The sequence below is a fragment of the Trematomus bernacchii genome, unplaced genomic scaffold (genome assembly GCF_902827165.1).
Source record: "Trematomus bernacchii unplaced genomic scaffold, fTreBer1.1, whole genome shotgun sequence".
Classification (NCBI taxonomy): domain Eukaryota; kingdom Metazoa; phylum Chordata; class Actinopteri; order Perciformes; family Nototheniidae; genus Trematomus; species Trematomus bernacchii.
In genome coordinates, this window is record NW_022987547.1 from 10,650,660 (window position 1) to 10,673,548 (window position 22,889).

At 39.1% G+C, this 22,889-nt stretch overlaps 1 protein-coding gene across 1 annotated transcript in view; it reads right to left on the reverse strand.

Moving 5' to 3' along the window:
• The window catches only part of si:dkey-34e4.1 (carboxyl-terminal PDZ ligand of neuronal nitric oxide synthase protein), a 58,851-nt gene that overhangs the window by 8,615 nt on the left and 27,347 nt on the right, over positions 1-22,889 (reverse strand). Inside the window, exons 3-10 of the mRNA XM_034122658.1 lie at positions 21,930-22,022; positions 21,650-21,708; positions 19,801-19,909; positions 18,246-18,387; positions 16,448-16,623; positions 10,349-10,510; positions 6,783-6,975; positions 4,391-4,718 (exon numbers count right to left, since the gene is read on the reverse strand). Of these exons, the coding sequence (XP_033978549.1) occupies positions 4,391-4,718; positions 6,783-6,975; positions 10,349-10,510; positions 16,448-16,623; positions 18,246-18,387; positions 19,801-19,909; positions 21,650-21,708; positions 21,930-22,022 (1,262 nt within the window). The remainder of the gene's footprint in view (positions 1-4,390; positions 4,719-6,782; positions 6,976-10,348; positions 10,511-16,447; positions 16,624-18,245; positions 18,388-19,800; positions 19,910-21,649; positions 21,709-21,929; positions 22,023-22,889) is intronic.

Consider the following 22,889-nt stretch of genomic DNA (forward strand, 5'->3'; position numbering starts at 1 on the left):
ATAAATTGCCTTAAAATTAGGAAAATACATTTACGTCCCCCTCAGGACTTCACCTTTCCTTTATTGCCATCATCAGGTCAACCTTTTAAATTGTCCAAAACCTTTGTTTATGACCAAAACTAGTATAGTATTTGCAGAGGATAAAGAGGGGTGATGACTTAAAAAAGCTGCAGATTCCATAGTCGAATGCTCTGCCCACAATGTGTATTTTAACTGTTACACCACGTTTGATTCTGCCTTGCCTGTTAGTCGTGTAAAGTGTGACTCACTACATGGTTAGCTTTAGCGTTGTAAGGAAACATACCATATGCAGTGTTCATATAGCACTCGACTCAGCGAGCCAGCTGGAGAGCACACACGGATGTGAACCATGTCGGGCGTAATAACTGTGTGATTTAGAGCTAAATTGCACTAATAATGTGAAATGAATGGATTCCATCGCCCTGCATCAACAGCTCTTGACCCAGAGCGGAGGTCAGCTCATGGAGGAGGAGAGAGAGAGAGAGAGAGAGGATGGCAGAAGAGTGTCTGTCTGCTTTCCAGAACATAAAATAAGGCCACTCAGGCTGTAAACATCGATTCCGTGGAGAAATCCGGAAAGCAAAAGCAAATAGAAGTAATAAAATGTGCCGTGTTGCGGGGGAGGGAGGGAGACTGACGAAGGTAATGCAGAGGAGATTCATGTGGAGACAAAATAACATAATGAAGTTCCCATTTACATAACCTTCATTTTGTGTTGTTGTCCCTAGGATTCACTGTGATTGAAGATGTAGAATTGAGTCACTTAAGTAGCATAAAATACAAATTATGACCATCGAAAGGTCACATCAGGAAATAAGTTATTTAGTTCAGCAGGAACATTTTTAGACAAACAACATCCAATAAAAACGAGGGGGAGGATGGCAGGGAAGGGGAAGTCCCTTTGAAAAAATAAACAACTGTCCCGCTGGTATTTTTCTAAGCTATTAAATCTTCTGTTAAGCGTTCGAGACAGATAATTGAAAATGTGGTGCTCAGAAAGAAGAGTTATAGGCAGAAAAAGTAAGGCAGGGGAAATTGGGGGTTTCAGCCGGGCACACAAAACATTCCCAGATGAAACTGATTTTCCCATGGAAATGTAGGGTCACAAAATGCCTCTCTTCGGAGGAGATCTGAAGTTCCCTTTTGTTCCCTCTCCCTCACATGCAAAAGTAAAAAAGATATTCTGACGTGGACTGGGGTAGAGTTTCAGGCTGTGAAGGGCTGGGAGTCTGTGCTGCAGGAAACCACAGGATGTGAGTCTGGGAGGAAAGCCTCACACACAACAAAGCAGACCAACAACATCCACAAGCACGCCAAATACACACTACACCACTGAGTCAACTCCTTACTTTTCTCACTGTCTGCTCTAAAATCTACTTTAACCTGCCCTCCTTGGAGAATTAGTTGGGGATTGCTTTCAGAGGGAGAGCAAAAATGGAGAGGAGAGACAAATTAAGTGCGAGGATGAGAGCGGGGGGATAAATAAGAAAGGACTTAAGAGTTCGTCCTGCTGGATCTAACGTAGTAAATCTGTTCTTTTTATTTGGATGTTTGCTATTTCTGGTCTTTGCGATGGCTTTAATGAGATGAAAAGCTCATTAAAAAGTGATTAGATGCTGTGGCTCCTATATATGCATTCAAGGTAAGAGCTGCTTGTGTTTGTTTCAGACATTACATCTAAAGTACAGAAGGGGAAGCACTTTGCAAGATAACAGTGACAAATTAAAACTCACTAGAAATTATGCCTAAGAATACGTATTTTCTCTGTCAACGCGTGTTTGAATGGCTTTTCAAAATGAGTTATTCCATGAAATAGAAACAGTGGGAGTTAAAGCTGATAGAGTTTCTGTTTTTCTCTTAAATCTCATCCTCTCTCACAAGCTTCTCTGATTCCCTTTCTCTTTCAACCTCAAACCTGATCCCCTCTTTGTTTGTCCGACCTCGAGCCTTTTTCTCCTGTGTTCTGTAATCCCCTGATTACAGTCACACTTTCATTAGCTGCAGGCTGTTTCTGCTGAGTGTAGCAGTTCTCCACTAATAACACTAAAAGCTACAGGCTGTGTGTCACTGTCATCTCAAATACAAACTGACTGCTACCACATTAGGAACATGTTTGCACACTAAAAGGAATAGTTCGTTCATTTTCAGACTTATTTGCCTTCAAGCTAAGAGTAAGATGGAAAAACATTGATTCTACTTCCATGTTTATCCATAAAAAATGAAGATATGGCCAGCAGGCACTTTTCTTAGCACAAACAGTGTAATCATGGGGATAGCGTTAGCCTGGCTCTGTTCAAATGTATCAAAATGTAAGCTATCTGCCCCTTAAAGGTTTACTTGGTTATCTTTTTTTTGTTTTGTTTTTGGGTTCATAACTCAAACTCTAAACACAAAGATGAAACACACAGATTTTTAGAATCAGTGTGACTTACAGTTTAAATGTATTATTCTATTTTTTTCAGTATTTAAGTTACCCAGTGAAAGTGTCTGTTCATCCCAGGTTATATAGAGTGGTGCAGGGATGACGTTTTTACCCGAAAATAAGCTGCGCATGGGTTCCCTCGACAAAAAAGCAATGGGATTTCTCCATAGGATTTTGGAAAATAGCTCGAAATAAGGTCTGTGGAAAACGAACCTGTTAGATAAATGCATGTTTTGTTCAGCCGGATAATATCCACATGTCTACCTGACTTTTATAATTTTCGAATCATAAATCGAATCGCCAGAAGCAAAATGCTAACGTTATGCTATAAACGAACTACAGCAGGGTCGCTGCTTCAACGTCACGCCAACTTAAGATCCATATTCAAAAATACAGATTCAAAATTGTACAAGTTGAAGCGTTTGTTTGAACAGTTTGCAGGAGGCAGGTACTTGCTTTCAAGCAGAACAGGGAAAACAAACTTAGCGGGAGTGTTTATGTGTTCGGTCTTCGGTGTAATGACGTACAACGTCCTCGACAACTTCTGTAGTCCTATTCAGCCACTTGTTAACAACCATCGTTTTTCAGACACGTAAACTCTTCAAAAATCACCAGTGCACTGCTGGTGTATTTAGGCCGCCGTCCACACAGAGACGAAAACGAAAATGAACCGAATTCAATATCAAAAAAGTCTTCCGTCCACACGGAATCGGCTCAAGAAACGTGTCCGTCCACACTAGACCGCTCGACCCGCTGGAGAAGCTGTAGTACATATGCCGGGCCTGTAAGTGGCGCTGTACTTCCGCAACAAAATACACCCAAAGCAACGAATAAGACCGATGACGATTATTATTATTATTATTATATTATTTCATTATTGTTGCTGATGGTTGTGGTAGAGGAGCTGTAAATGTTGCACTAAAATCTGTATCATGGTCAGTAGCGTCTGGAGCACGAACGCAACCCTGTGATCCGCCATTGTTGTTGTTGTTGGCGAAACGCATCAGCAATGACGCGGGTGACGCGGGAGTGAGCAGGAGAGGTGGGGAGAGGCGGGGCTATGGCGTCATCGTTTTCAGGGAATGATCGTATAGGGCGCACACGGAGCCGCAAGCATTTCGTCCTCAGATCTACCCACTTTTTGGGAGCCGTAATCAAAGGGTATCGGATTCGGGCTCTGAACGAACCGTCTATACGATAGAGAACGTTAGCGGATTCAACTGATATCGTCTCCGTGTGGACGGGGCCTTAATGTCATAGAACAAAACGTGATCCGTCTCTTAAATGTGTCTCAACCACAGACCTTATTTCCAGCTATTTTCCAAAATGCTATGGAGAAAGCCCATTGGCTCTGAGACGAGGGAACCGGTAGTGGTCAAATGCTAACTCACTTCCGGGTTTTAGGACTCGTCACTGCACCACTCTATTGCAGACAGGATATGCCAATAGCTGATTCAGTATACATTTAATGGTGCCAATTTTCAAAAAACATTCAACAAATAAAAGGCATAAAATTCCTCAGGGCTCAAGTTGTAGCCAAGAGCTAGCTAACAGCTAGCTAACTGCATTGCAACATTAAAGTTCCTGTTTATATCCCCTCCCATCATCCCATCATGCAAACTTAAGAAAAACCTCCCAAATAGAAGTAAAACTAAGAATAATATGGAGGTAGAAAAAGGAGTAACAAACTAATTTACACTGAATGTTTAAATGTTGCATTTTCAGTTTTTTGGGCAGTACTGACACCAGAATATACCATCAATATGTTTCTTATAGACATAAGAGAAACTCTCTACCAGAAAAAAAGGCCTATTTTTCAAAATGTTGAACTATTCCTTTGACGTATAATGGCTTTGTTACAAAATGTTCTTCATCTTCATTGGACTCACTTAGTTCTGGTACAGTACTTTATATTCTATTCTAAATAAAAAAGCAAAGTGGTATTACTTTTCATCTATGTTGGCAGAGTTCCTCAGGGTGAATGGGACGATCTCATTGCACGAGCCCTCCTTGTTCTCTGCGCTCCCATTGGCCCTGATGAAGAGGTCAGCGTCTCCGTTCACCAGTACTGCAGGCTCGCTGCTGTTCTCCAGGTTGAGCAGGTTCAGGTAGGACTCAGCACTGTCCACAGTGGAGGGGGAGAGGGGGGAGGCTTGGAGAGGCCATGCAGGTGTGGAGGTGATGAGCTGGTCCAGCGTCTGGATGTAGTTCTTCCTCAGATTCAGAGTCAGAGCCTTTGCTGATGTTACTGCGCCGCACAGGGACTGAGGACCATCTGGAATAAGCAGAAGATAAATCAACAAAACGCCACTATAATAAAACATGCAACTGCTGAGCATTTAAGAGTTAACCATACGGCTGCACTATTTGGAAAGAAACTCATTTTGCAATTGCGATATGTATCACAATTTTGGGGGGATTGATCATTTTTGTGTCATTATTTTCATTATCATTCAAAGATATATAGCATAATAGGGCCTCTTTCAATTCAAATTAATAGTGCAGCCCTAGTCGACCAAAAGTAAAAAAAAAAGTATATTTCTTTTTTTTCTGAAGATCTCTCATAGCCCTGCCTCTCATTACAGAATGGAGAAGTTGGCTCTGTGCCAGAGGAAGATTTAAGTCCAGCCATGTCTGAGATTAGCATTTTTTATCAGAGGGACTAACATGATTAAAACCAGCATTAAATATAATGTGGCATTTTTAAAATGTACACACTTCAAAACTCACACAGCTCTGCCCACTGTGTGTCTCATTATGATTTTGGCAAGAATGGTCGTTCTTTTCGCTCCTGTAAATACGTGCCTCCTCCAAAAATCCTCCCTTGGGACAGTGTGTGTATGAATGTGTGTGTGTGTACCAAAAATAAAGGTTTTTACACAATGGAAACTCTCAGTGAGAACACAGTCTGAAAGTGTGAGATAATGTTGACAGAATGTGGTTTTAAATCCACTCTGATTATGTAATCTGCTCTTAGTTTAATATTGAGATGCTATTGTTTGTAAGAATGTTGTTTTTACACTTTGTGTTGCAAAAAGTGATATGGGTGGGGGGAGAAATCAATATAGTTGGCAGTAGTGTTTAACAGGACTGCCATTCTTTGGCAATTAATGAGCAGTGGTTTAAATGTTTTTCACAACCACATTAAAAACATCTGGGAGAAAGCTCATTCAAAAAACATTTCAACACAATGCAGCTAGTACAACAACACCACTAACACTTCAGTAATAAACATATAGTTAAATGAACACATCGGTAACAGTGTAAACTTTCGAATATTCTTAATTTCAAATGTTATAATGGATAAATGTTAATTGGCAAAGCAAATAATGTAGCTTCATGCATCTGTTTGTTGGACGGTCCAGTGCTTTGGTGCAGACTTATTAATCCAAAAAATATTCCTCTAATGTCCTGACCACTATTTTACGAGGTTAGACCGGAGCACTCTTCAGTGCACTAGCCAATCCTCAAATTGAATGCAGAGTTAGATCCCAGGTCAAATGTCTAGTCTAGAGGGTCTTGAGCATGTTGTCTTCAGTGATCGTAATGTTATGTTTCCTTGTTTCTTGTCTTGGAATATGTTCTTGTTGATGTAGCAAGTGGAGCTCCTGTGACGCAAGAACATTTTCAGATTTTAACTGACAATAAAGTATTATCGGATCAAAAATAGCTGCAAACTAATGTCTTTCACATTAGCCTAAGCTATAATTTGTATTACCGGTACTTATTATCCAATTAACTAATGTTGGCATGCTAAACTGCTTCACCTTTTGCTACTACTATTATATACATTGAGTGAGTGAATTAAACCTTTTTTACACAAATGTGAAAACTCATATGCTTATGTAAAAATGAAAGAATCATCTCTAAAAACCATGTTTGAGCACCAACTCTCTCCCATTTCACCTCATTCTTTCTCATTAACAATATCAAGGGCTTTTAATCAGTCTTCATTAACCATGACAAAAAAGCCTCCTTTGATACTGTGATCAAGAAATCTCAGCAAGAAAATAACTCACTAGAATTTACACACTGCTTAAACCGTTTTAGCTCACACCAGGAGGATAATCTTATTTTAGATAAAGGCAACAATGCTCAATTACAGCTGCCCAGATAGCACAAAGGGAACAACTTCACCTGCAGGGCGGGGGTTGGATCCCCGGCAGCTGTGCTTCTGCCTCGTCAAACACAGCTGAGGGTGTTTGCAGGCGGGAGGCCATGTGTGTCATGAGTGACTGCACTGTCCCCGGGCCAGCAGAGGAGCGAGCAAAGACCCGGACTGCAGAACCCGGGGGAACCTGACCTGACATCAGTTCATCTGTTCCCAGCGGTCACTTACCGAGTCCATTAGCCTGCAGCTCCGGTCCTGCTGGTGTTGTTGGGGCGTCGGCCTCCAGCTCCTTCAGCTGCTGCACCAGCAGAGCCAGGTGCTGCAGCAGGTCCCGGTTCTGCAGCAGCAGCTGGCGGACCCGGGCCTGAGCCTCCAGACGGGCTGCCGACTCTGCAGCCATCTGATCCTTCAACAGCTGCACCTGGAGAGGAAACACGGAGAGAGGGGGGGGGTGATGCATTATGGATTGAACTGTTAGAATTAGAGCATATGGATAAAATAAAATATAATTGTGATTTAGACTAATGTTTTTATCGCAATATGATTTCAATATTTTAGGGAATGATCATAGACATTTTTTTTTTTCAGGAACTGTACTAAGAAAATATGTTTTATTATGTTTGGATAATAAAAATGTTAGGGCGACACTACTTTCACACCACAATGCAATATTCAAATCACAGAAAGGAATCTGAATTAGGATTCAAATTGCAAAACAGAGAAATATTGCACTTCCTGTTATTTTAATATTACACTAATCAATATTGTGATTTGGATAAATGACCAATTAATTGTACGGCAAGAGTTTTGAAATACTTTTTTTTCTGTCTCTTTAATTCCACTTACCTCCCATCAGAGATATTATGTGATTTTGATTAATTATATTATTTGGATTACATCTAATTCATCATTTCCCATTGCTATGATTTCAAGACTGAAACTCAAATGAATAATGGGATGGCTCTTTAGGTGCATCATTAACTTGCGGGTCGATTTGGCTGTGGCATTGCAATAGACCACATCAGACTTTAAATACTGAAGTAAATATGCATTTGTGTTGTAGTTCCTCAGATTACGCTATAAATGAGGGTTAATGAATCACTTGAGATGCTCAAATGTTGAACCACATGTATTTCATTCTGCTACACTTATTGCCCTTCCATTACTTTGTTGGTGCTGCCCCCTAGTGGAAACCATAGGTAAAAGACACATATTTGGTTGAGGGAGCGATAACTCAAGATGAAGATCATCTCTATAGGACTGCTTAACTGTGCTAAAATATTTTCCATATAATTCCTGCTGATGTGTGATTGTGTGCAACATAATAGAGTGAATTAGCCTCAAGCTACAAAAAAGTGTGTGAAAGCGGACAACACTACTAATAATAAAATAAATGCTTTGCCAATTAGTAATTTGGAGGACAAATAGATAGATGAAAGTAAAATAGGACAACAATTAAAAATTGCTTGGAAAATTGACATGATGCTCCAAGATATACCAAAAATCATATCAAAATATGTTGAATTTTCCTGTTAATATTAGCACTATTTGTGGGTGGTTTGTTTGATTTTTTATTTCTATTAGTCATTTAGCTTGAACACATAATAATATTTAAATGTGGCAGGATGAATGACGAAGACAAAACTGACAATAATAAATAAATAAAATGTGATGATCTGTGGAGCAAAAGCCTCACAAGTCTCTTTTACTAAATAATTCCATTTTTATTTCATGACATAGTGCAGGTTTTCAAAAGCTTACTGAAATAAATATGAGGCAGAGTGAGAGAGAAAGATGTCATCAATGTCAATGAATGAGCAGAATGATATGAAATATTTCATGACACGCTGGATGAGCTAAATCCACAGCGTGAGTCAGGATCAATCCGACGAGCTCAGCTGGGCCAACAAAGTCAATTAGAAAAATAAGAGGCACATGCTACAGGCTTTTACTGAAAACAGGCGAGCATCAAATGTAATTTATGCCGTACTGATTATTGTGTTCCCCTTTCTAAAAAGAGACTATTGATTTTGATTTAGCCCTTAATCAATAAAAGATTGTACAAAGGGCATAGACTAGAAGAAATGTTAATCTCATTCATTGAAATGCTTAATAGGAATGGCTGTGCAGTTAGAGAGAAGAACCAATCAGAGTGGAGATGCAACGACTATTGGAAAAAAACGATTACATTTAAATCAGTCAGTAAATGTTAAAGCAAAACATTCTCTCTGGTTTCATGTGTTTAAATCTACGATTTTCTTCCTGTCTTTGCAATAAATTAATTACATATACTTAGTTTGCTGCCTTTTTCTAAATGTACCAAAGGTGGAAACTACCTGGCGGGATCAGGAATATTTATTTTTTAAAGTATCAGCTTTAAAATATGGATTTAAACTTGATCTTAACGTAGGGTTGTAGAGAAAAGTTAAAGGAGAGGTGTCATGGCCATTTCCACTGATCATAATTCCATTGTTGAGGTCTACTAAAATAGATTTATATTGTGCAATTTTCCAAACTCACATTGGTTTCTCATACAGCATCTCTGTAAACTACGTGTATTCACTGAATTTCACTCTCTGCCTTTAACGGCTCGTTGTAGCTCCAATAGCTCCAGCCCCCACCCTCCCTGTGAGCACAGTGTGCTCTGATTGGTCGGGACGTTGTGAATCGCGCTGAGCTCCGTGGAGGTGTTGTTTCCTTGTTAGCGATACACAGCGAAACACAGCGAAACTCATCCTGAGCACACACAAAGTCACAACCGAATTAAAAACAATAAGTGTGGCTTGATATTGAGTAAGAAAAAGGTTGATAAACGCTGTGAGAATGGGTCTGCAGAGAGAATTTTGCCGCGATCCCAACTGTCTGTTATCAGCCTGCAGCCAGGGAGGAGAAATCAGCAGAGCTCCCTGCACACAGATGTGCGTGTGAGGAAGTCCGTGGATTGGTCAATTTGGACCAATCAGCGGGGGCTTAACGTAACGGCTCCGCCAACGTAACGTAACGGCTCCACGGATTGGTCAATTTCGTTCCGGGTACGGCATGACATCATCCCGTACCCGGAAGAATCAAATGGACAATGACGTATCTTCAACGAGGCGTTTTGGGGAGGTATTTTCTGTGTTAGAGTTTTACTCGCTACAGGGTGTACTTTGAGGGTTTTGACTCTGCACACCGTTTACATGCAAAAAAACCTTCATAACACACAAGGGGACGGGTAATAACCGGAAAAGCATGACACCTCTCCTTTAAATGTAATTTTATTGATACAAGAGTAATGTAAAGGGAAAATGAGTTCAGAGCAATATGAAAAATAACTATATATATATATATATACATATATAAAAGAAAAGACAAATAATAATAATTATATCATATTAAGTCGTTGAATATCAAAAAATAAAGTTAATACGAAAATGAAAAGGAAAAAATGTTCAGAGCAATACAAACATATATATGTTTTTTATTAAATTATAATAATGAAAATAATATAATAGTAAAAACTGAAATAATACAAATTATACCATATTTGGACTTTGAATATCACAAACTGTTAAGACTTTGAGGGGATCGTGTTATCAAATCAAATTAATCCATAATGAAAATACATTAGATGCGTTAGATGCAGCCCTAAATCTGAGGCTGTAGGTGTAATAGAGTAGATATTTTACAATTGGTCATTATGACCTTCTGCCGTGTTTACCCAACCTGCACACTGTGTATGAGTTTGTGTGTGTGTGTGCGTGTGTGTGTGTGTGCGTGCGCGTGCGTGTGCGTGTGCGTGTGTGTTTCCTTACCTGTGCGACGGCCACCTGTGTGTGCTGCTGCTGCTGCTGCAGCTGCTGCTGTAGGAGCTGCAGGTAATGCTGCGACGCCAGCGGAGTCAGAGAGCGAGAGCAAGGGCTGCTGGGAGTTATTCCTTGGGACGTCACAGTGAAGAGGGACCTCTGATTAAAGTCCTGAGCACACAAAGAAAAATACATAACATTCATGGATGGAAAATGGTAGTAAAGACATTAAAGATTCCTTGGACATCATTATTGGCCAAAGGGCTGCCAGTTATATTACCTTGCCTCATAATAGGAGCTATTTTTAAACCTTGCACACCAGAGACATGCAATTAGGGAACCAGAAGGATAGAAACCACCCGAGAGACTGAGACCAGGAGTGAGACCCACTGATCTGGAGCCTGAGTGTAACCCCTCATCAGAACTAAAATAATCTCTCAGCTCATTTTCCAATCATTTATCTCAGTTTCCAATCCTCCTGGATTTCAAGATCATTTTCCAGATGGTAGCAAAAATCTTCCCTGGATAACCTCCTTAAATCTGCTTTTTTTTTACCCTCTTCTTATACAGTAGATCAAGACAGTCAGATATTATTATCTAAAGAAGAATCCCATGAAATGTACACTCTCGTTTTTAAGAGGGTCCTTGACCAAATCTTAAACAAACGGAAAACAAATCAACACAACACTAAAAAAAAATCAAAACATCAAAGTATAAATGAAGAAACTGTGATAACATTAATGAAAACAGAGGCAGTACAATATTTACAGATAACTTATATTGGTACAATGGTAGATAGAATATATTGCAACTCCTACATCACACCACTAGAGGGCGAAGTAACACTCTGCAAAAGGTCTCAGGGTATCGGGGTTGGATTGACAGTGGCTAGGCAAGAAAACAATCCCACAACTTTTATTAGATTTCTATTGAAATGTTGCTCCACCCTGATTGGTGTACAGAATATGTGACATCACTGTTTTCAAACTGAGCTCCGCCAGTGAAAGGAGCTCAACAAAAAAACACAACACATGTGCAGTATCTGAAACTGTGGCATACCTTTTCATGCTCATGTAGCAACACATTGTTTAAAGAGAAGCTGATTGAAAATGTAATTAAAGGCCTTGAGAAATTGTATCAACCGCCTTTCAAACTATCGCCTTAAAACATTTTCAACTCCTCTGGTCTTGGTGGTGTTTCTGTTTTTGTGTCCACCCTCGTGTTGTCTAAACAACCTGCATTGTGTAATCCATATCTTTTGATCAGTCTTTTTTTCTGTTATCCTGATCTCTAATTAAACCTCCCTCCATCTCTTTCCTTCCTTCCTTCCTTCCTTCCTTCCTTCCCTCTCTCTTCTCTTATCTCCATGGAGCAGATGTTCATGAACCCCTCGATGGGATTAAGTGTCCCCCCTTTCACAGGCAGCAAGAATATTCAGGTTCGCCTCTCCTATCCATCCCCTCTCTCTTTCAGCAGCACGATAACAGCTGTGTCTCCTGCGCTCTCACTATGGTGACAAATCCAAAGAAAAACATTGTGACACACCAGAGCCTCCTCATCCTGCCACAGCCGAGTCAGTACCTAACTCCGTAAGGATTTAAATTATACTAAACCTCAAGCACAACTGAAACAAAAATGTCTTTCTTTTCACCTAATGCATGTGTGACCGTGTTTTTTCACACACACAGTGTCTGCTGCCAGCCTTTGTTAGTCATGCAGAGCTGCAGTGGATGATCTGGTCAGGTACTGCAGAACATGATGAAGCACTACACTGTACTTCTCTAGCTCAATGAGCCATTTGGCAACACACTGCCTGGATAATAGCATCAAAACATCACTAAAGATGAATCAATGAAACACAGTGGAGGTCATTTCCTGCAGCTTCAAAGACAGAAGCAGCATAATAAAAACTGGAATCATTGAATGTGGATGCTGCTGAATGCTCAATTCTGCTGCAGGTGTCAATAATGAAGGAGAACCTTCACTAGAAATATGATGGAAACAAAATGCCATACAGGGTGGTGTTTATGATGCAAGTCTGTTATTATAAGGCCGCTTTTACTTTCGGTTGTTGTAAGATTCAACTATATATCACGACTGTCCGGAAACATAAGATTGATGAATTGATTGAGGTATGCTTGAGAGGTAAAGCGCATGTTAATACATTCACCCATGACAAGGGAAAGAAAAAGTGTGATTTGAGATGACACAGACTTGAAACAGCTGTGATAATCCACCAGTGCAGTGAGATAGTTAGAGTTTATAAGAACAAGCTTCATCATCTTACACAAGCAGCTCTTGGGTAGTAAATTATTCTCAAAACATGTTCAGTTAGAATGTATGGCCTGATATAGGATGGTAAGTCTTAGCAATATCAGGAGTTGTTGCAGTGAACCACTTATTAAAATTGTTTAAAAAAACATCACATTAATTTCAGCGATTTTGCCTCAACATTTTTGACACCTACAGTGTACTGTATAGTGACTTTTTTTTAAAATAATATCCCAAGTGACAAATCAACAAAACCCTGTTTCCTTTCCCTTAAAGGTAGGGTAGGTAAGAATGGAGAAACCAGCTCGAGTAAGCTAGAATTTGAAACTACGCAGCCGAAAAGAATCTGCCCCTTCCTTCAGACTTCCTTACAGAGCCCCTCCTCCAACACACACAAACGCGCACATGACCAATGAGGGCACGAGATAAGTTTGTGCACGAGATGGAAGGCTGACAGGCAGGTAGGCCATCCAACGGCTAAAATAATTGGTCGTGCTTTTTACAGCGCCACGGCTTCCACAGATGAATTTTTTTTATGTATTTATTGTCAAAGCATTTCATATATTCATTGCTATCGGGATGTTAAGAGCATTCGATGGAATATAACAAAAAGTGTTTCTGAAGTGAATTACCTACCCCACCTTTAAATGCACAATATGTTATTTTATACCACTGGGGTTCTCAGTTGGCTCCACAAGTTTTTCCTAATTTAGAAAGTTTGATCAAATTCTCTGTAACATCTTATCGCTACCTTTTGCGTACTGAGCCACTGGTTTTTTCACAACTCTTAAAGAGAAAAATATATTAGCATTAGATAGTATCATTTTACATTTCTTCAGAGTTTAAATTACACAAACACTGAGAAGAAATGTAATGTTTATGTTATGTAATCTCCATTATCAGGTTGTTTGTCTCTATACTGGGAAGACTGAAGACAATTATAAGATATCAAGTGTTAAGGAATAATTCTTCTAGATATCTAACCTTTTGCTCTGTGACGTTTTATGATCTACTCTGACGTCTGTTATTTCCTTTAAGGAAAGGCCTTGGTGCCATATGTGTTGTTGTTACCAGTTTGTGACCGGTCAACTTGTCTGGCACGAATGGTACTTGTTGTGAGAACGCTGAGGCACTTCTTTGTGAATTAATATACATTTAGAATCATTGAGAAGGGGTTATATCCACAGGGACAAGCTCACCTTTAACTTACAATAACATTTCTCTGCTATGGACTGATGAGTATATGATTCTTGCATGTTCAATGACTAACACAAACCTTCAAAATGATAATGTGCATGTGTCAGGAAGGCTCCCAAATAATTCTGAGGGGCCTATCCTATTTTTGTAATTAAATGATAATGTGCTAATCCATTACTTTGAGTTGTCTTCACTCAGAAAAAACATCCCTATCAAGTGTTAACCCAATAACTAGGACAGCTCTCAAGGCCAAGGGTCAGAAAGAGAGGGTCACACTCTCCGGGTGCAAGGAAGCACGAGGTCGTTCGAGATGGGATGCTTCTCTTCACCTTTCTGCTGAGAGGGGGTTCTTCTCTTCATCTTTCTGCTCGGTGGGCTCTAGCAGACAACCCTGCAGGACGAGCGAGGGCTTCAGAGGCTTCTATAATACAAGGTTCCATGTTTCTTGGAGGAGTTTGATGTCTTCCTAACCTCTCCCATCACGGGGGGGACACCTGGATGCATCAGGAATACGCAGTTGCACTGCTCTCAAGCAGATATCAGAAGGAATACAGGCAGATGAGCCTCCGTCTCACTGGGGGATTAACTACAGTGCTCACTGAATGAGCCACACAAAAGCAGAGCAATTGGGGGGTTGAAATATGGCGCTCTGATGAAGAAGAGTTTGAGCCAATCAGCACCTCAGTGCTAATCTACAGTATCAGGATGCCTTTACACACCAGACACTTGGTGTCATAAAGGGAGGAGGAGAACGAGTCAGGAAGCCTGACGGACATGTTCTTCCAGCTCTCGTACAAAGATGAACTTTGATTTGAATGACCAGATGTTTAAAGATGTACAATTAATGATTGTTTTTTATATTTCCAATGACCAGACATGTGTTAAATAGTGGTGATAAATATATGTTGTCAGATCAGATTACACTTTCACACTGAACAAAATTAATAAATAAATATTTTCAGATTATAAAGTATTGAATAATAAGATATTTCTAATATTATCACAGATAATGTTAATATCCTTAATCATCGAGCAATCAGGCTTAACAACACTACTCTTTAATGTATTGTCCATGCACAGGTCAGACCTAAAAAGATGTTTCAAGTACTGGATTAATTTCAGTTTTGGCCCAAAACAAATATTTATAATAATTCATATAACAATTATGTAGCATATTTGATCCTCAAATTAGAGAAGTATAATTTAAAGAAATTGATATTCTATATTCAACATTAGATAAACACAGAAGAACCCTTTCCAAGTACCATAAGTAGATTTTCAGGTAAGTATGGCTAATAAGAATAATTGATAGACTTAATTTGGTACAGATCAGTTGTAGCATTTACAAATGTATGAATTAAAGTTTTAAAAATGTTTAATCTTTCCTTTCCAGGTTTTTACAAAAGTCTTTGAATATTTGCCTAACTTTTCCTTTTCAGATTTTGAACAATGTACTTGACTAAAATGAATGTATTGATTTTACTAAGACTAAGTGCCTTACTCTTGGCTAAAGCGTAATGAAGTAAACGTAAAGTAATCCTAAAATTGAGGACACTGCAACTTTGCCGATTACAGATTGATCAAATCACCACTGTGAATGTTATGCCTTAGCTGGATCTCTTATGATCCTAAGTTTGAAATGCTTTTAACTAGTGATTGCCTTAAAGCAAATCTTTAAGCTGTTTGGTTTTGATTTTATAGTTTGATAAATGACATTAACTAATGGTTTAAATGATAAAAGATATTAGTTTAGAACAAATATTTTTGCTATTATGTATCTGTGTTTTATGTGTGTTCATTATTGTGCTTATTGACAAAAGATGCTCCAAACACTGATGAGAGATAATTGTTCCTATTATGATTGCCTGTATCAATCATTGTGATTGAATGTTTCAATCTTATTCTACTTTGTGATGTAATTGAATGTAAGGTGAGACCACACTCAAATTTGAAGACGCCTATTGATTTAAGTATTGACCAGAATTATTATTAGACTAATGTTTTAAGTTTATCAAAAATGATAAAAAGAGAGGAACTGTTAAGGAATAATTCTTCTAGATATCTAACCTTTTGCTCTGTGACGTTTTATGATCTACTCTGACGTCTGTTATCTCCTTTAAGGAAAGGCCTTGGTGCCATATGTGTTGTTGTTACCAGTTTGTGACCGGTCAACTTGTCTGGCACGAATGGTACTTGTTGTGAGAACGCTGAGGCACTTCTTTATCGGTGTTTGTGGACTCTAAGATGTGAAATCTTTGAAGCCATGAGTGTCGGACGCAGGTGGCTCAGTGTTCCCAGCTGTTTAGTCTACTCCTTCAGAGATGTTGATTACTCTCTGTGAACCAGTTAAAAGGTCTAGCATAGAGAGAGGCTCTTCAGAATTGACGTGGCAACTCTACCGTGTGGTCAGAACCTCTGACTCTTTGACTTGTGATGTGAATCCTCCGGCCGAATACTCTGAATAAACCCATCAGTGTTTGACATCAAAGCTCCAACTCTCACCGTGTCTCCTTCCTGAGTCGGTGACTCCATGCATTGCTACACAGAAGTTTCCCCCACATCAAGCAGAGCATAGTGTCCCTGTCCTTAGCAATGCAGTGTGTGAGTGTTTGTGAGTGTGTGTGGTAGTAGTAGTCTTACAATGATGGTCTGTCCAGGTTTGACCACGTTCAGTTCGGTCAGGCTCTGCAGGATCTCACTGAGGGCCTTCTCACACATCGAGGCGCCGGCTGAAGAATCTTCTCCTCCTCCTCGTCTTCCTTTCAGCTCGCTGTCCTCCTCTTCCTCCCCCTGCTCTGCCCCCGTCAGCTTACGACCTGATAAGGAATACACAAAGACAATAAGCAAAAACATCCCCTCAAGGGTTTTATGTAAATGACAAACCAGCATGCCTTTATTTAGATAACCAAACCCTGAATTATTGCTATTTTGAGCAGATACACAGCACCTCTGCCTGTCTATAACTGTAGCTCAGTGCCAGAGAAGTGTTCATTTACTGAGCTAATTACTCTCATTACTGGTAACACTGGTAATCAACCTCTTCTGTTGTCCAATGACGTGAAAGTTGTAATTACAGGGATTTTTCCCTTTGTTACCCTCCTTCCTGCATGAAATGAACACATCACGGGGCCTCAGAGAGCATTCACTTCAACATGAGCAGGATGTTGTTTCTTAATACTGTTTATTTGGTGTAACTGGGCATCTGTGCTGATGCTGTTTGACCGCTGTGCAGAATTAATGAGCTGGTGAGGTTTGATGGCTTCATTTAGGTCCTAAAGAGGCGTGAAATTAAAGGTCAAGCTTTAGCCAGGAGAGAGAGGTTGGGCCAATTAACTGAAATGACAAATAAAGGCTCATAAACAGAAATGTTTTTCACAAAAACATTGTCCAGAACAGAATTCAGAAAGGTCAAATGTGTGTTGCCATACACAGCTGTTATTGCCGTTGTTTAAATTCCTTGTAAAGTACCTTTGCGTACTATTTAAGTGCTTTACAAATTTAACATTTGTTATCATTCTTGGTGTAACACATCCATATTTCGTTTTCAGATATTTAGCTTTTTTATGCATAGTTTATCAGAGGTGTAGAATCCAATCACACAACTCAAAAAACCCATCTCTGATACACACATATTGGTTACTCTACTATAGGTTAAGATGTTAATATTGCATTTTAAACTTATTCAATGCACAGTTTATGATTGTTCTATGTTTTTTATTGTATTGGAAAAGTGCAACCATGTATTAAAAACTCAATACATATTATAGCATTTGGCTTTCTACAAACTAATGGAGTTGAAGGAAAACGTTTCAGTTAATTATCCAATTAAATTAAATATCTGGGTATATGCATCATTTAATTTGAGAAACAGTCCATACAACATTACTTTAGAAAAAGTAATTTAATGTTTTTATCTAAGTTTGTGTTGTGTTTCTTCTGTTTGGCTAAATGTGTTGTTGGCTAACAGGTGGAAGGTGCAGTAGTTGTTTACACATTGCTTAACCAAAGCAAACACAATAAACTTGCACAAATAGGCTGTGGCTCACAAAGTAAGCTGGAAACAGAGACCAGGAATAAGTGGACTATTGTCAGCAGGATTATAAAACATTTCTGGCAAATTGTCAATGAAACTGGTGTAGCATGGGCCAAGGAACAAGTCATTGAATTCTGAAGCGGAGCCAAGTTAAAGGGCTGATACATTATCTTTCACCTTCCTAAAAATGTGAAATGCATTTGACCTTGGAGGAGGTCTACGCTCTTTTAGAGCCCTTCTAGTTCGTTTCAAGGATTTGATTGCAAACTTGAAATACCTTATTTAACTTTTTCTCGCACTCACACTATAATAACACTAAATATGTATTTACTGTTATCTGCTTACATTTGCTTGTACCCAGCAAATGTAAGCAGTTAACAGTAAGCTCTTTCAGGTAGGCCTCACCTTGACTGCTGGACTCTTCAGAGGACTTGTCGCTCTCTCCGTCCGCCTGTCCGTCTGCGTCCTGCTCAGCGTGCTGCAGACTCATCTTATGACACACCTCGAAGGCCTGACCCACTGTACGCACTATCCTCATGGCCTGCGTCTGACAGGGGGAGACAGGAGGGAGGGTGTAAGGTAAAAGGTCAGTGATTTTATTTGTATTTAACTTATTTCAGTAAATAGTTGCACTCATATTTTGACATACAGTACAAGCAAATCAGAAAAACATGAACAGAAATAAGAAGAATTAAGCTGAAGATGAAGAAAAATACATGAAAAACTCAAATCCAAGCAGTAATATATATACATTTAGATTAAGGCTGATAAAGCAATGGCTCATATAGTCCAGTTATAGGTCGAACACAATAGAGGGATGATTTCACACATTTACATACACGCTTACAAACGCCTGTTCATATACTTTCTTGTAAAGAATAAGAAAACATACTCTGTACTTTAGCCCCAATACCTAAAATAAAAAAGTTCAGCGTTAACAGAAGAAATATTTAACAAAAAACACCCAAAAAACAGGTCATTTCGCTGATGAGTTCCTGCTGGCTGCTTCAAGAGGAGTTCATCAGTGAAATCACTCGCTGCAGTCTGTGAAAGCATGAACACTCGCAGTCATTCTTTGGCACGCAGTTGAATACCTCCATTCAGAGACTAATAACTTCCCTTCTGTGGAACAATTCTCATTACAGCTGACTGATAACACCAGACCTGTGAGCCAAGACTGCAGCAGATACTACAGCAACAACTGCAGCAAGATGCTAAAGATCAAGAGTTGTTTGGGGAAATATGCAGTTTGAATCATCTCGTCTGTATTCACTGCAGGCTTTTTATCCACAGGGATGAACCACAGGATATCAACTAAGCCACCGGAAATCAAAAAAATTATTAAAACCACATTTTAATTAACTCAGCTGACTGAATAAGAGATAGAAATTGAAAAACATTTAATATAAACAGCCCTCAGTCACAGGTGGAAACAGAAAACTGATACCACATTTGAGTCTGCATATATTCAGTCCTGCAGCGCACCTAACACTGCATGAAGCAGCAGGGGACTTATATCATGAGCTGTGACAGCAGCAAATTGGGTAGTGAGAGGAATAAGTGCACAGTTCAGAAAGCCTGACTCTGAATACAACACGTCTTATAGCTGTTAGATGAAGGACTACTGCTGCAGTTTCTACCATTTGTTTTCTTCTCCCTTTATGATGGGTTCATTCCAGTATGAACCCATCATACCGCGTCCATGGTCAGTGTTGTTTATACAGGAAATATCAAGGATGATGAACCATTAAAGCTGCAGGGATGTTGCATAAAGCCTATTCCCCAGAAAAGTGTGTGTGTAATCAGTTGTGTGTGTGTGGTGTGTGTGTGTGTGTGTGTGTGTGTGTGTGTGTGTGTGTGTGTGTGTGTGTGTGTGTGTGTGTGTGTGTGTGTGTGTGTGTGTGTGTGTGTGTGTGTGTGTGTGTGTGTGTGTGTGTGTGTGAGTGGACTCCTGTGGTACCTTCTTCTTTGACTTGAAGACGTTACATCTGAAGGAGTTATTGGATCCATCTCTGGCGATGTAGCTGAAGATCTTTAAGTCCTGGGAGTCATGAGACACGTAGAAAATCCTGAAAACATGAAACTAGATTTGAGTACACAAATGTTAGAGTTACTTCACAATATAAAACGAATGATTAGGGAGAATTTTGACTATACTTTATGGTATCAAAATGGGTATTAATAAATGGAATTTCACTGGCATTGGTATTAACTACTCAAATGATGTCATCGTGACATTCCTGAAAAAGCATCTTGGATTGTTTTTCAACAATTTTTGTCACGGTTTTGTTCTGTTGAATACATATTGTTATGACCCTGGGTCCTTATGTTATGTGTGTTTTTGTCATATATTTCTCTCCTCCTGTGTGTGAGTGTCTGTTGGCAGATTTGCTGCTTCCCAATGCCTTATTTGTCCAGGTTAAATGTATATTTATCAAGGATAAAGAATTTCTTTACACAGTATAATACGTGTAGTATTATACTGTGTTTTAAGTACGCGTCCTGTCTGGTTTTCACTCTGCCATAAACGCTGCGCTCTCTGCAGTAAACCGTGAGAGGGTCAGCCTGCATCTCCTCTGCTGTAAAACATCTCCACTGGGAATGAGGCAAACTAATTATGACCATCAACTCATGAAAGTCACCTGATACTACAGGGTGTACTACAGTACTGCATGTGTTTCCACTGAAAAACCACACCCACAGAATCACAGGCAAGTGCAATCATTCTGACCACACAAACATAAACGGTCCTTTGATGAGGTGTGGCTTTGCAAAATGAGATCCTCCCATAGGTAAATACATAATTTACAAACACACATCGCACACGAGCTGAGATTCACAGATTTCTATTTCTGTTAAGAGGTTGCATTATTAACCATAATTGCTCATTTTGAAGAGAGCCAAAAAAAAGCAGTGACTGGCAGCGTCAGAAGCCTGTTATGATTGGTTAATGTAATCATGTAAACAGGGGGGGTATGTGATAGGCTTTTACACACACACACACACACACACACACACACACACACACACACACACACACACACACACACACACACACACACACAGAACATAATGTGAGTAGGATGCCTCCCTTGGAAAAATCACATACTGGCAAACATATGCTCTACCAACGCATGCACAAGCTATAGATTATTCATTATACAATTGAATGCATGTACAGTAAGTACATTTAGCACATACAGTAAAGTACATTGAAGCACATTAGTCCTGCATGGTCAAGCCAATGTGAGGGACTAAAAAGTACCAAGACTCAGCATCATCCACTGAGGGTGAGCTGCAGATAAGATTTCCACAGAGGGACATGCAGTGTGTTTCATCTGCAGTAAAATATAACTTATGTTGAAGCTTATAAGAACATGCTGAGTTCAGAACACACTGGACTGAATATCAGGCAGTTTAATCCTCAGCGTGTGTTACAGGGCTGCACAATAAATCCACATTTGTATTAATAGTTCATATATAGTAATGACATATTCAAATTGCAGGAAGGACAATATTTATTAAGGGCTAAATATGTGGTAAATGACATTTTGAATTAAGGAATGTGGGGCCGGAGAAATATTCCAGCCTACAAAACGTGATCTATAAACTATTTCTTTGGTACAGATCATCTTAAAAATAATCATTTAAATAAAAAATGATCATCTGTTCTAATATCTTGACTCTATTGCAAAATCAGACAAAATAATTGCCATTTTTCCAAATCTTGCTGCCATAGTGTGCAAAGAAAGCTTTATTTTGTTTAATACAAACATACAGTATGTCATTTTAAGAGATGTGTGACTGACCTGTATATAGGATCCTGCATGATCAGCATCTTGCTCTCATCCCATGTCCATTGTTTCCTCTGTGTGTGAGACGGATGATTGTGACAAAGCATCAATAAAACATCATAACAAGACATATTCATGTATTATCATTCATATGTATTGGTGTGTAAAAACAATATTTTTTAACTAATTTAGAGCTGAAATATGTTCTTCTTCGCTCAGCCTAACTGATTACTTTCTTAAATCAAGTGGAAAACAGTTCTATGTTATTCCTCTGCGTTGTTCACAGGTGACTTACCTTCTGTTTCTTCCTCAGTAACACCTTCACTCCATCCACAGACACCACAATGCTGACCTTCTTCTTCTTGATGTTCTTGGCCTTGAATTCATACTAAAAAAAGAGACAAAAGGGAATAACATCAGGATAGCAGTATTACCTATTAACAGTATTTTATCTTCACTGTATGAAACAAGTCAAAACGTAAATATTATTTGAGTGCAACAGGTTTGAGATAAACTGCACTACAGTAAATGTAGCTTTCATACTGTAGTTTTGTTAATTTGATGGAGTATATTTGGTTCCACATAACTGAAGAAAAGTCCAAAAAGTATCAAAACCTTTAACTTTACTGCAACCAATAAGTATATTTATAATAATGTATTGTTTTAAATACTTTGTTGACCAAATGCCCATCAAAGGCTCCCACAGCCCAAAAAGACTTATTTAAAACGCTTGTTTGAACCAGTAATTAACCAAAAATATTCTTTATAGCGTTATAAAAACACAAAAAGCAACAAATACTAACACTTGATAGTCCAACACCAGCACAATTTAAGACAATGTATGATTAAACATCATAAATTATCCAAATTGTTGCCCACTTAAGTATTAGTTGTTTCACCTGTACATGCACCACTCAACCCTTTCGACTTCTTTCTTGCAATGAGCGTGTATGTCCTGAATTATGGCATAATTGGGATCAATCTGAAAGTATTATTATAACAGGATCTGTAGTGCACTTTAATATATCAGCATCTTTACTAGCTTGGCAGCTCACTATAGCAGCACTGATAAAGTCTGTTGAGATTGGGAACAAAGCCAATTGAAAAAAAGTCTCCTCTGCAGTGAGAGGACATTTTGATAACAGAGATGGTTCACCTAACTTAACCTTGACTGTCACGAAAAACGGTATCAACAGGTCAAAATACTACATTTATCCTTTCAAATGTTCTAGACTACTACCTGTCACATGGCTGA